The sequence below is a fragment of the Lepidochelys kempii genome, chromosome 10 (genome assembly GCF_965140265.1).
Source record: "Lepidochelys kempii isolate rLepKem1 chromosome 10, rLepKem1.hap2, whole genome shotgun sequence".
NCBI classification, from domain to species: domain Eukaryota; kingdom Metazoa; phylum Chordata; order Testudines; family Cheloniidae; genus Lepidochelys; species Lepidochelys kempii.
In genome coordinates, this window is record NC_133265.1 from 32576302 (window position 1) to 32591278 (window position 14977).

A 14977-nucleotide genomic window follows, 5' to 3' on the forward strand; every position below is an offset into this window, starting at 1 on the left:
CCTCTCCTCCAAAGACCCCCTTAGCTCTTTTTGCCACAGCATCACAATGGGAGCTCCTGTTGAGATGCTTGTCTGCCATGACTCCAAATCTTTGTCAAGCCCCCGCTTTCCAGGATCCAATTGAACTGTATTTGAATTGAAATTTGGCAGGAAGAAAATCCCCAGACTACAGAAGTGCTTTTCCTTTCTCTCTTGATTCCATCTGGGTTTGGCTGAGACAGACACTGTGCTCACTGACACAAATTGAAGTCGCTCTTTCTGTCTCTCGCTTGCTTCCCCAGGGAAATGCTGGCAGCCTACCAAAATAACTGGACATTCTACAGCTGGGCCCACGCCACCACTGCGCTGGAATGACCTGGGAGCTGTAGCAGCGGGAGGGGAGATGAGAAAGAGCTGGGCCTCCCACTAGCCACATGCGTCCCTAGACTTGGCACATCTTCACAGCAGCCCATCCCCTCTTCCCACCAGGGGCATCACATGGGGCAGCAACTCCCCCCACCTCCCAGAGGGGAGAAAGAACAACGGGCTGGGGGCTCCCCCAGACCCCGCACATGGCATGAGCAGCCCAGCCCAGGGGCAGCTGCCAGCAGGAAAAGGTTGCTAATGTAGTCAGTCCTGTAGATCAAACCTGCTGCTGATGCACAATGGGGGAGATTGTTAGTCGTTTTTAACTCTCTTCTTTTAAAGGAATAGAAATTAAGTAAGATCTGCTTTTAACGAAGGTTGCTCACGTAGCCTTAATTTGACACCCCCCCGCCGCGTGTACGACTGTCTTTAATGACATGATCACATACTATTTTTTCTTTAGGAGAACTCCTGCCTCACTCAGTGCACAGGCCAGACTCCCCCAGGGGACAGAACTCAGGTTGCAAAGGCAGCCATAAATATGCATTTTAAGTGCTTGACTTTGCAACAAAACATTCTTTTGCATCTAGGCAGATTTACATCAGTGTCAAGCCTAGGGGCCCCTGATCTGCACTGAGGCCTTGTTGGGCTAGGTGCAGAACAGAGAGAGGGCAACACAATCCTTGCCCTAAAGTGCTTGTAAAGGGAAGGGGGCTTTAGCATAGGGTAGAAAGACTAGACACTCAAGTGCTCTTGATCTGACTGGAAGCACCAAGACGTAATTGTATTTTCTGCCGGGGCCTCTGACAGAGAAAGGCTGAACTGAGCTTCCACCTCCAAATTTCATTATGAGGGGGGGAAAAAATCATCACACACACACACGAAGAACTTTAGGTAAATGCAAGCGAGACCCTATGCACCAGCACTAGCTTGAGCTCCCATACTCTGGAGTTCAATCATGTCGGGTCCATACGAAAGCTGGCACATTGGCCAGATTAAGATTGAGAGTAGAGTCTTCAGCATTTGGAGCTCCAACCCCAAGACCACGGGATCCCGCTGAAGAAGAATTCTCCTCTAAGTTATCCTAGGGGCAGTGTAATGCTTAGAGTGGTGCCAAGTCCAGACTGGACTTTTTCCATCAGCCTGGATCGCATGTGGGCAGATGTTTGCTAGAGAGGTGCGGGAGAGCAAATATGACTGACTTGGCTGGTATGATGTTACCACTAGTTGTTACTGTGAAAGACTGACACTATTCTGTAATACCCTGGGCAAACTTTATGGAATTAAGTTGTGGTTCACTGTGTGTGTGTTATTGTGGCACTGGATGTGCATTCTCTAACAGGGATGGGAATGCTAATGTAATTTCCCTGCTTACCAGCCCTCTGAAGCCACCCCCAGGAAAGGTGCATATACCGGTTCACACTGGATTCTCCACGGACCAACTGACAAAGAAAGGACTCTTGGATAAATACCCTGATGTTAAACTGGCTCAGGGCCTTCTTCCTGATCCAGCAAAGGGACAGGCCTTCTGCTTCACAGAGAGCCCCAGTCTTTAGGGAAGAGTTGGAAGGACTAGGCCTACTGACGCCCCATAAGACTGTGGGCTTGTTCTGAGCTGAAGCTGTGATGAACAGGTAACCACAAGGAATCTCCCTCCAGTGGGTGTTTGACGGATGGCTCCTGTCAGAGCCCATGTTAGGGTTGGGTGATGCCTGGGAAGGTGATTAGCCCGCAGGTAGGCTTTTTAGGGTTTTTAATGTTTTCTCTGTAGTGCTTTTACTAAAAGAATAAAATAGGCTTTCATAGGAAGCGTTGGGCATTAATAATAACTGTAGCAACTGCACCTGGTAACCATCTCTGAAGAGCTTGCCACAGCTCAGTGGTACAAGGACACTCGCTACACAGACTTCTGAAGTTGGCCGATTTTGCCAAATAAGGTGCTGCTGGTTTCTAGCGCAGTGGCCAGTTCATTCGTTTCTAATTGCAAGTTCTAGAAAGAGATGACTCAGGCCACATCATTCCGGGACATGGTCCAACGGCTGATTGCTATGAAAACAACCTCTCTGAAAGGGCCTATAGCAAACCCAGAGTAACAACTTTAATTGGAAAGAAAAGTTTGGCTAAAGTTTATAATATACAGTAAATAGCACTCAAAAGTAATTTCCTATCCCACAGGACCTGCAGCAGGGGTCAGTATAAGATGAAATATGAGCAACGACAACGGGCCCACTATTACAGTATGGTTGACCCAGCGTGGTATTGCTTGGCAAGGAGACCAACACAGCTAGGAGCATCTTGCCTGGCAAGGACTGACTCACCCAGGAGCAGAGCTAGTGAGGCCTATGCCCTGCAGATGGGTTACAACCCCCAACAATGAGAATCCACAAGATTAGATTTAGGCAAAAGTAAATGGCCTATATTCAGCCAAACTATATTACATGCACCACGCATGGTAGGTACCGTACCAGTGTTCTCCCTTACAGGCTGACTAGCCATGAAGCAATCCCTGTCAATAATGGCATGACTTCCATCAGAGTTAATGAACAAAAACATTGACAGAACAAACACAGACTGTGTACACAGCAAACTTTTTATAGGCTCCCAACTTTGCTCTGAAGAATCACAAGCAAGCATTTGACTCAAGAAGCATTTGACTCAACTTAATGTCTGACTTTGTTGTTGATGAGTAAACTAGGCCACTGCCTGGGAAATGTTATTAGAAGGTTTTTTTAATTTCTAGAGAAGGGTCACAGGACATGAATTATTTCCTTTCCTTATCCTCTGCACCATCACATGCCAACAGCCTGGCTCTGGATCACGCACAACATTAGAAAGAAGCTGTGTCCCCATACACCTCCATGCAGCAATTTGAGTGACCACACAGAGACATCATACAGACTGGTGGATTCTATGAAAGACAAGATAAAGATAAAGATATTCAGTCCTCGGGGCCCTTGCTGTAAACTCAGGCTAAGTTAGAGTTCCTAGTCAGATGCTGAATGGGCATGGCAGTAGAACGGCAACTAGCTTGCAAAGCTGCAGCTATGAAACAGTACGATTTTTACAGGAAAGCGTGTTACCATTGCTGAAATACTAGCTGGAAAAGCAATTATGCCAATATTTCATTTGCTACCGAGCTTCTATCACAGGCAGCACAAAGCTACAGTCCTGACAGGCCCCAAAGTTTGTATCAAATCCCAAAGCTAGGAGACTTTAGCAGAAACCTACCACCCACAGGCCAACATGAAGACAATATCTGCCCTGGCCTCAGCCTCCATGAACAACACTTTGTGAGACGCCCTGTACCCCCGCCACCTGCAACTGCTGAGAATGGGCCAGGATGCCTGGATTCTTACCAAGGTGCTACCCCTGGACCATGCTAGGGGCCTGTATCTTTGGTACCAGCCTCTGGTTATCCAACAGCTGACAAATCCATTCCTGCTCTGGCTGCTGGAAGGCAAAGTCTTGCCTTTTAACAAAAGATGACAGCTGTTCAGCGTAGAAAAGAGATGACTAGGGGGATGGGAGAGGAACATGACAGAGGTCTACAAAAATTACAAATGGTGTAGAAAGAGTGAATAGAGAAGTGCCATTTACCCTTTCCCACAATACAAAAACCAGGGGCCAGCAGATGAAATTAATAGGCATCAGTTTTAATACAAAGAAGAGGAAGTAGTTTTTCCAATGGAACACCATATTAACCTGTGGAACTCCTTGCTATGGGATGTTGTGATGGCCAAAACATTACGCAGTTCAAAAAAATAACTATATAAGTTCCTGGAGGATAGGTCTATCAATCGCTATTAGCCAAGATGGTCAGAGACAGACCACCATGCTCGGGCAACCATAAACCTCTGACTGCCAGAAGCCAGAAGGGGAAGACAGGGGTCAATCACTTCAACTGCCCTGTTTTGTACACTCCCCACGACGTTCTGGTACTGTCCACTACTGGAGACAGGATGCTAGGCTAGACAGACAATTGTTCTGAGCCAGTATGGCAGTTTTTATGTTCTTCCTACTCCCCATCCCACAACCTCCTGGGAACTACCCACGAGCTGAAGAGATCAGTCATCCGAAACTTGACCCCTCCTCCAGTTTTGGGGCCCCTCTCTCTGGAAATACTCCAGGTTCTGCCTCTGCTGCTCCCCAGACCTCTCCTCAGCAGAAGCATAAACCTGAAGTGGTCCTGGTTGTTTCACTGCTGCCTACAAGGCTGAAGTGAAACTGACCAGAGTCTCGTTAATGTCAGGTTGGGAAATTATGTGCAGCAACCCTGAAACTTTCTGCAGACTCATGAAATCAGCTCAAGGCTAAGTGCTCACTCCCAACAGGTGAGTGGGCAGGTATACGCTCCAGCCCTGTTGACCCGAAAGGCTAACAATCCTAGGCATGAACTGTTCCAAGACTCCTCAGGAATTTTTGCTTTCTCTAATACAGGTACAGATCCTTCTTCCTTCCCCCTGAAGGAGACACATCCAGGATGCCTCTAAATATAGCCCGCAGGAAGACCTCTGGTGCTATTCCCTGATTGCAGTATTTTACATCTTGCTATCTGAGCTTCTAAACAAGCATGCAGCTAGTCAAAATAAGCATGCACAGATGAATGCAGATGTTAGACTCCCACCAGCCTATAGACTCATACAACAATTTTACTTCTGTTGCATAGTAGGCTGAGTATTTGGGACCAAGCATCCATCACATGGTTTGACAAATCCATCTGCCAACCTATCCTTCTCCCCTCCCCAAAAAAGTTACTCTCAAGGAAAGCAAAGAGACAAAACGAAAGGCACAGCAGGCACCTGACAAGTCATCACCACCATAAAGTTTGCTTTTATCCACGGGGGATCGAAGGCAGGCTCTTGAGCTACATTTCTCAGAATATGTATAACATTGCTTCCTGCCTAGGAATTCAGATTGCTACCTGCCTGGGCATCAGCCTGTTTGTATACTTAATATTCAATTTGTGAGCTAGCTTGGAAAAATATCAGAGCCGATCCAGTCGAATGGCAAGGAAGGAGAACCAAGAGGAGTGTTTTACACAAAGACCCCTTTATCTTAGTATCAGGTGTTAACCACATCCAGCTCAACTGTTCAAGTGCTTCTCAGGAATCTTGAAATCGCCAAATTGATGAGATGTGCCCAAGATTCAAGTGTTTCAGCGTTGGGAGCATATTGATCTGAATCATGTGCATGTGCTTAGAGATGTAGAACATAGGAACCACCATGCAAATCCAGACCCCAGAACCCTCTCACCCAGGATCCTCCTGATGGTGGCCAGTACCAGGGCCCTCAGGAGAGCGTGAGAAGCTTCACAGAGGATGGTTATGGAATAATCAGCTCACACAGAGTATCTTCCTAACCCTGCCAGTCCGTGAATGGCTCTCGCTCTGAAACAGAAGTGTTTCTCCCCTTTGAATTCAACATGTGTATATTCATTCTATAACTATATGGATAAGCATATCCCTAAACAGCTCATCCCTTTTAATCCCACACAGCTCCTGGCCTCTGTGAGATCTGATGGCAGTTAGTTGTGCCTTGAGTAAATGACAGTATTTCCTTTTAGAGACACAGCGGGGATGAGATGGATCAGCTCCTGTTGGAGAGAGGGAAGCTTTTGCGCGTACACAGAGCTGTTCTTCAGGTCTGGAAAGGGACTCTGTGGAGCGTCACAGCTAAATACAAGGTGGAACAGCTAGTTTAGTACAAGTAGTTCACACAATCTGTGACTACACCACCACTGCAGACAAGTATTTCCTTTTCTCATTTTTCCATTTGCTGCCTTTCATGGCCACTGCAAGAATATTTTATGAGACTGGATAGATAAGATAAATGGGGCGCATTTCTCTACACTACCCACAGGTTTGTATTCTTTTCTTGTGTCTCAGCTTACTCACGTCTTCCACAAGCTAACCGGCCCCAATCTTCTTCAGTCTCTCTTCATGCAAAAGTCCAATCATTTCTGAATCTTCCCTATTCCTCTGATCTTTGGGATCCTGTGTGTAGCCCTAGTCTCCCAACTTAAAGTGGACGGATATCATTAACTTGTACCCAATGTATTATTTGTCGTAACATTCCCTATCCCATTCCTTATGTATCCAACAGGTTTGTTTTTTGACTGCTGCGTGTGAAGCAGGCAGAGGTCTTCATTGAGCTGTGCAATGTTTGGCTTAGAAATAACTGACATTTATTTTATTTTAATGAGACTGGATGACAGTGGTGATTGGCAATGGGCTTCAAAGCCCTCCATGTCCATGCCAATGGTGCAAATTCAGCCACGTCAGGTGACTGACAGCTGTTACCATTTGGTGTGTGTTCAGAGCCATACAAGTTAGTCGCAGCCTCAGAACCACCGCAACTTGCCAAAAGAGTGTGATTTTAGTTCTCTCTCAGGACAAGAAGGGCTGAAGTCTGAACAACTTGCTACTGCAGAGGGGAGGGACACAATGGCCTGGCAGCATGGACAAGGCTTGCAAAACTTCTACAGCCTCTGCCATACCTGTTCTGATGTCATCAAATTGACAACCCTGGGAGTCATGAGGAGAGGTGCCTTTCACACCGCAACCATTAGTTCGTAGGTCTGGTTTCAAACCACATTTTAATACGCTAGTGCCTCTAAGTATACAATTCACCCTTTTGTCTGCAAATAGGAAGTTTATTCCTCTAGTACAGATCCTTTGAAGCTTGTTTGTGGGTGTAAACATGCAGACCCTTTCATTATCTCTACATTATGGCAACAGTTGAAATTCAGCAGTTAGAATTGCTAGCCAATCACAACCACACTTACTGTAGCGTTCTTTGAACTTACTGCTCCACGTCTTTAGAAACTTCCCAATTCAACAGCCCTAGATTTCTCTCAAGCCATTTTGTTCAGTGTTCTAACTTGCACAAGGCACTCTGAAGTAAGGTGAAGCACTGCATTACACATGACAAGATGCCAGTGATAATGGCTGGGCAAGGCATCGATCTTCCTCAAACACAGATCCAAGTCTCATTGCTTTTTCAGATTAGGCTTTGAAGGAAAAGGCAAGAAAGCCATTTGTTATTAACTCACCTCCCTTCCTGCACCCACCTAAAACCACAAAGGGGCCCTAACTGAAGCATTCACTAACTTAGACAGACCAAATCACAGCCATAACCTCCGAGTCACAAGCCAGGTAGCACCTTCCAATCCAGAACTCCCTATAGTGTGTGTAATACACAACAGCAAACAACTCCCATAGCAAGCAACATGCCCTCAATGGGAGACGTGCCATATTTAACAGCCTTTGTTTCCGAACAAGGTGCACAGACAGCAATCCAACATCACAACAGGAGAGACGTTTCCTGTAGAATGAAGCCTATTACCTGAACCTAGTGTGAGCAGGTGGGGGTTTTTACTTGCTATGTAGCATCTCACAAGCCAGATACTACTATTGCTGGCATGTTACCCCATGTGCTGCGTGAAATTAAATGAGTCTCCATTTAAAGAGTTTGATTTTCCTGTGCTCAGCTGCTCAAGCCCTTGCCTCACCCTGGAGAACAGGCCAGAACCAGCCTGCTAGGTCATTCACTCCCACACAAACATATGCTTTTAAGTAAGAATTGGGATAATCTCCCCAGTTCATGGCTTCTTGCCTGCAGCTATGAGTGCCGTGGAAAGCCGGCAGGGCCCAACAGAAATGGGGAGGATAAGGAGCCCATTAAAAGGGTCATACATAACGTACTGGTCCCACTCTCCATGCTTATAGACCCTGCTACTTCTTACTGGCCACACCTTGATCAGCCAAAGATTCACAGGTTACCCATCAGCAGAGACCATGACTGAAATGAAGATTTCCTGTATCCATTATACTTAATAAGGATCATCACTAAGAAATGGTTAGTAACCCCCGAAAGTATTCCTCTTCCACCCATCCCATTCGTTTTATTGCCAGGCCATAGCAACCCCTCACAGCAACACTGCTCCTCTTGGGGGGTCATCAGCCTGTCTCATCAGCTGTGCTCACCAAGTACCGCAATCAGCTAGGCACTTGTCACAGTGACATGAGAAACACACTGTATGAATCAGATCCACATGCTGTGTTTTTCCTTGCTGGTTGTCCTAGTCATCTGTAGCCCCCCTGTCCCAGTATCGCTCTGCAATAGGAAATCTCAGCTCACTATCTGGTGACCTGTAAAGTTCTGCTTTTTAATATACTTTGGTTGATTCAGACACAAGAAAGACTGACCTGTCCAAGACTGATCAGTGAATAGCGATAGGGACTCAGAACTGTGCTGTAATTGAAGGCATAAAGTTTCTCTTCCCTGAGGAAGGAAGGGCGCAGCAGAGCTGCTCTTCTACCATGATATTTCCACAATTTCTGCTTGATTTCCCCACTCCCTGCTCAGGCCGTCACTGGCTGAGCACCCCTAATGAGAGCATGGATCCCAATCTTAGGCAGGAAGGAATTCTACACCCCCTCTTAAATAATTATCTGAGTACAGTCTCCCAAGGATGACAGAGAGTGGAATGAGTGGGCAAACTACGGCCCACAGGCCACATCCGGCCCATCGGACCTTTTAATCTGGCCCTTGAGCTCCCGCCGGGGAGCAGGGTTAGGAGCTTTCCTCACTCCAGTGCTCCAGCCAGGGAGCAGGGTTGGGGGCTTGTCTTGCTCTGCTCCATGCGTGCAGCAGCTCCGCGCAGCTCCTGGAAGCAGGGGCAGCCAGGGGGCTCCGCACGCTGTCCCCACCCCAAGTGCCGGCTCTGCAGCTCCCATTGGCCAATGGGATATACGGGGGCGGTGCCTGTGGATGGGACAGTGCGCAGAGTGGTGTGGGCCCCCCCCCCCAGCTCCCATGCAGAGACAAACAGGACGCTGTTTGCAGGAGCCACTTCAGATAAGCGTCACCCAGATCCTGCACCCGAGCACCCCCTGTGCCCCAACCCCCTGCCCTAGCCCTGATTGCCCTCCAAACCCTTTGATCCCAGCCCAGAGTACCCTCCTGCATCCCATACCCCTCATCCCCAGCCCCACCCCAGAGTCAGCACCTACAGCTAGAGCCCTCATCCCCCCATGCACCCCAATCCCCTGATGGCCCTCCATACAATTTCCATACTGAGATGCGGCCATTGGGCCAAAAAGTTTGCCCACCCCTTTGGGAAGCAAAGCTCAGATCCCCATCCATTTGCAGAGGTCAATGCACGTTCAGGAGTCCTGGAAACCCAAAATGAGGTATCTTGCATGCCACCAATAAGCCAGTCCCTCTCCTCAAATCATTTTAACACCTAACTGCTGCTGTCCAGTTAAGTCACTGCTTTCTCTAATTACTTGCTCCAATTACTTCCTGGTCTCTCCAATTCCACTGAAGGCTGTGGAGACATGTTCCAATACTAAAGGAAAGTTTCAAGGAGCTCTCCAGAGAGACAGGTGAGGCAAAAGCCAACAGCAAGACTAAAGGAGGCAGAACCCGATTGCTAACCCTTCCTCCTTCCCCATATGAATTCTCTGCACCTTAAACTCACTCAACAAAAAATCCCCTCTTAAGGACATAAAGCTCCCCCAACCCTCAGAGCTGCACAGATCCTGTAGCAACCGTTTTTTCTCCAAATAAGCCCAGAGAAGAATTTATTTCACCCTGGACCCTTGTCACTTCACCATTTACACTGTCTTTGCAATGTTCCAGCATTTGTCCAGACCCTGCCCAGCTCAGGGCTCTGCCAGATTACACCTTTTTACAGGAGCTTCCATTCGGTTACACCACCAGGGATTAAAGCACCCGCTGGCTGAACTCCAGCGAAGGAAGCACACAGAGCTCCGGCAGGACAGCAGCTCCCAGAACCGAGGAGAAGTAGCTGCAAAAGTGTGGGGCTGCAGGGCTAGAAGACCAGGGCGGCTTATAAGCAGAGCACGGCTGGGGTGAAGCTAGTAGGCAGGGATGGCTCGGGGGCAAGAGGCAGAGACACCGCTCGGCTCGAAGCTCTCTGGACATTCCCTGCCTACAGGCCAGCCCGGCAGGGCGCAGGGCACCAGCTAGAGCGAGCCCAGCCTCCCCAAGGCGGGACGAGCGGGACCCGCACCGGATCTGGGCTTGCCTGTTCCCCGCCACGCAGCCCCGCTGACACCGGCCCCCTGGCCCCCCACAACGCCCGGCTCCGTGACACCAGCCTCCCACCCCGCCGTCCCTCGCAGGGAGCCGGCCCCACTCGCTCACCGGCCGGGAGTGCGGGGGGCCGCCCGTCGCCCCCGGGCCCGCGCCGTTCAGCAGCGGGGTGGCCTCCCCAGCGGCCGGGGGCTCGTCCTCCTCGTCGCGGTCCCGGCCGGACCAGGACACCTTCTTGGCGACGTTGGCCATGCGGCCAGGCCGGGGACGCTCGGCTGGGGCAGCGGCCACTGGAGGATCCGCATCGGGCTCCGAGCGGCTCATGTGACCCCACGGGGCAAGCAGCGCCGCCGGTCAGGTGACAGGGGCTACGGCGGCCGCCGAGCCCAGGAGAGCGTTGCATCATGGGAGTTGTAGTCCGGCGGCTTGCCCCAGAGGCGCACGCGGAGGGTGCCTGCAGCGTAGGTATCTCAAAGAGCTGTAACCTCCGTTCCTCGGTGCAGGGCTGGCTCCGGGCACCAGCGTTCCAAGCAGGTGCTTGGGGCGGCAACCCGCAAGGGGTGGCATCCGTGTGCCGCTCGGGCATTTCCGCGGCGGGGGCAATTCTGCGGCAACCCCCATCTCCTCAGCCGCTCGCGGTGGCGGCAATTGGGTGCGCTGCTTGGGGCGGCCCTGCCTCGGGTCAATGGGAGCATGCAATGCCTGGTCCAGAGGAGCACACCCGACACACGCTGTATAGCAAAGGGCTTCATGGGGCAGATTAAAGGGATATGTTCCCAAAAGAGATCGAGTGGAACACCGCACCTATGGGATGTGCATGTGCAATTCTGCAGGCCTTGCCCAACCAGGCCTTTAGTTTGAGTTACTGGGAGGTTTGCTTGACTTAGGAGCTCAGAATTTCCCCCTTCACGTGTGACTTGTGTTGTGTGTGTACCTGGCATTATTCCTTCAAATAATCATGGACCAAATTCATTCCTGATGTAATTTCAGTGACGTTAATCACACTACACAAGCAACGAAGCCAACGGCATTTCAGTCTCTGAAAGTACGTCAACCAGTTTCAAGACCTTTCAGAAAATCCTACAGACAGGGGGCCTGATTCTGATGTCTGTTATATTGGTGTAAATCCAAAGTAACACCCCTGGGAGGGGGTGGAAAGTAAATCTGGAGAGATTTCACTGACCTCATTGGAGTTACTACAGATTCATATTGGTGTAACAGCTCAGAACCAGAACTACGGTGCTTAAACAACACTACAATCCCCGTGTTGTGTATGATCCTTTAGTACAGTATGGTAACCCAAGACCAGGTGTTCAGTGAATCCAGCAGAAAGTAATTGTTAGGGCATGTCAAGAGACCAGCAGAACACCCAAAACTAGGACTAAAGAAAATGCTCTTGACTTGGTTGGAAGAGCCGGGGGCATTTGATGCATTCTCTTTTGCTCTGCCTTACTGTACAAGTCAGGTCTCACACAAGCAGCAATGTTATAGATTATCCCAAGAGTTTTCTTCTGCATCATCTGTGCAATACAGTTCAATACAACTGTGTTTTGCACAGTATCTTCACTGACCCCAAACACTTGGCAGAGTTACATGCACTGTTCCCTCTAAGTTGTGTGCATACGCAAACAGATCCTAAACCCCGCACACACAACGAAACACCGCGCACACACAAATTTGCACAGAGGAAATTTTTTGCGCACGTGGCCTGTCAAAAATTAGAGGGAACATTGATTACATAATACACTGTCCAAGAAACCAGAACAACAGCCAAGGAAGAGATACTGAGAGACGCAGGCAGGAAGGCGGATGAGAGGAAACACTGTAACAAGCTATGGCCACAAACATTTCAATGATCAGCAGAGATGAAAACCAGGATCTTTAGCTCCAAAAAAGCCTCTAGCACTCGGTAATAGGGGCAGCTGGAAATTTTCAGAAGAAACTTAGCTTTGTCAGAAAAAAACTGTCTGAGGGGGTGAAATGTTCTGTCAACTCATTACAGGGTCAACAAATCTTTCGCCAAAACACAGTCAGGTTTACAAATGGTTTCCTAGCAGGCTCTTTCATTCTGGGTTCCAGAGTCCACAACTCTGGCTCGGGGCAGCCCTGCTGTGAAGATTGCCACAGGGCTGGGGAGCCTGTGGCTACCAGACTCCCTGCCACACAGAGCCCTGGCTGGGTCCCTTTTCTCCATGGCAGGGTCCTAGCCATCCCTGGGAGCCCCAGCTAGAGCCAGGGCTGTGAGATTGGCTGGAGCAAGTCTCCAGGTGGCTTTTAAAACAAACAGGACAATTTTGAATTGGATCCTGCAGTGAATGAGGATGTGGTTACCCCTTTCTGGATGGCAGCAAGCAGCAGCAGCATTCTGCACCTTCTGGATTCGGGAGAGCTGGGTCTCTTGTGGAGGGAACTGCAACAGTCAAAAAGAGAGGGGGCAAAGCACCAGACAGAGACAGGCAGACGTGTCCAGGCAGTGCTGAGTTGGGGAACAGCCCAACTTGTAGATGTGGAAGGAGGGAGGTTCAGTTGAAGATGAGGCCAGACATTCCAAAGTGGAGCCCAGGGGGAGGTCTAGGGGACAACACCTCGATGGGGAGGCACGTTCCTGGTGCCATAGCTCAGATCACACTGAGGGGATGCAGCAGTGTTTGAGGATGCTCCTCTTGCCCGAAAGAAACTGTTCTGGCTTTAGCCTTTTCTACACTCTGTCTCAGCACTGGTGTAGCTGCTCTACTCTAAGTGCTGGGGAGGTTGGGCTCAGGCATGGCACGGCATGAAATCTGACTGTGGCTGAAGCGTCTGAGCCTGTAAAGTACCCACTCACCAGCTTGAACGCCTCAAGAGGTAAAATCCTCCCTGACGCCCCCTGCCTTTAGGGGTATATGGGTACCAGTACTCTATTTAAAAAGACTGTGGACCATGGTCTGCAGTGAGGTGTGTCTGCAAAGGACCCCACACGTCACCCTCCAATTCCCTATCAGGCGGAGACTGTGCAGCAATTCTCAAATCCAGCCTGGTGATGGAAGTCAGCTGGTGTTCACCCACCAGACCAGACAGAGGCGTGGTTTCAGCAAGACCCAGGGAGCTGATCAGAAGATGGATTTTCTAGCCACTGAAAAATGTTGAGATTTTGGGGAAAAAATTAATCCCAGATTGGGACAAAATCGTCAAAATTGTTCACAAAATGAAATTCCAAACAAAATTCAAAATGTGGCTCAGTCACAACCGTGCAGGTGGATACATTGGTTTTGCTTCGATTTTGACCCTTTGTAAAGTTTTTAATACATTCATTTTGAAACAAAAAGTCATATTCAACATGAAAAGTTGAAGCTTTTCATTCCCAAAAGTGTTGAAGAAGGAATGTTTCCCCCCCATTTTTTTCTAAACAAAATGTAGCCAAAATGCAACAATTTCACACAACATTTTGGCTGAAATGAAACAGCGTTTTCCAAAATGTTGGCTAATTTTTTTCCTCCAGTCCTAGTTACTGTTAAGAATCTATGCACCTGTCTCCCCTCCCTTCGGACACCCTCCGCTGCCCCTTGTGCTGCTGGTGTAAGATGCTCCATGGCCCCTCTCTGGTGTGTTCTGCTGTTTGTACCTGTCTCAGAGAACTTGGGCCACATGCCAAGGCCTCACATGTATATAAATGATGCTTCGTCATGTGGGTCCCAGGGTGTTATGGGCAGAGAAATCTGAGCTAGCCCCCCTGGTGGGCCCTCGCACCGCCACCTCTTCCATATAGAACGTGTCCATGTGTTTCCCCTCTCCACCCACACAACAGAGCTGTGCAGGAAGCTGGCACCTTCCCCCTCACACACACACACAAAACCCCCTCTTCCCTGCTTGCTTTCACAATCCAGGAGGAGCAGGCTGCTGCCCAAAGCTCCCAGTTACCCCAAGACCTTCGGTGCATGGGATGGGACTAGCCTCTCCAGAGAAAACCTTTGCCTTGTCTCCTCCAGACACAGACCCATGACAGTGACCAGCCCCATGCTGGGCTGCAGCTGCTTGCTCTTGTCTGCCATGGACATGAAAAACAGAACCACCGATTGGCCTCTCTTAGCGGAGACAACCAGGACGTAGCAGGCTGGCAAATCCTCAGAGCAGTTCTGGGTGTGGCTGCCTAGATGCCACGCACATAACAGCTCCTGACGGGGTGTCACTTTCCTTCAGCGACAAACACTTCCTGAGGCGCCAGGGACTACTGCAGAACATCAGGGTCACTCCAAGCTGCATTTAAACAAGCAGGAGACTCTGACCCGGGCCCGCGAGGTGAGAGAGCTAGGAGTGAGACACCTGGAGCTGGCCAGCACTCCCAGTGGCTACAGCGCACTGCATTCCCATGCTCTGCCTTTAAGCAGCAATACCAAGCCAATGCGGGAAATAAAGAAAGCAGACTGTTTAATAAAAGTGTAGGAGAAGGGGAGCTGCCTCCAGGACAGTGCAGGATGTGGAGACCAGAGCAGAGTTGCTGTTTGGGGAGCCCAGCTAGTGCCACTGAGGAGATAAGAGAAATAAAGCGGAGAAAAGTAGCGGCAGAGCCAGAGCAACGGTGACTAAAAGCCCC

At 49.5% G+C, this 14977-nt stretch overlaps 1 protein-coding gene across 4 annotated transcripts in view; it reads right to left on the reverse strand.

Moving 5' to 3' along the window:
• The window catches only part of CLCN7 (chloride voltage-gated channel 7), a 71411-nt gene extending 60666 nt beyond the window's left edge, over nt 1-10745 (reverse strand). For all 4 annotated transcript variants that reach the window (XM_073362719.1, XM_073362721.1, XM_073362720.1 and 1 more), the window contains exon 1: nt 10519-10745. In XM_073362719.1, the coding sequence (XP_073218820.1) occupies nt 10519-10731 (213 nt within the window). In that variant the 5' untranslated portion in view covers nt 10732-10745. The remainder of the gene's footprint in view (nt 1-10518) is intronic.
• Nucleotides 10746-14977: the final 4232 nt, after the last annotated feature.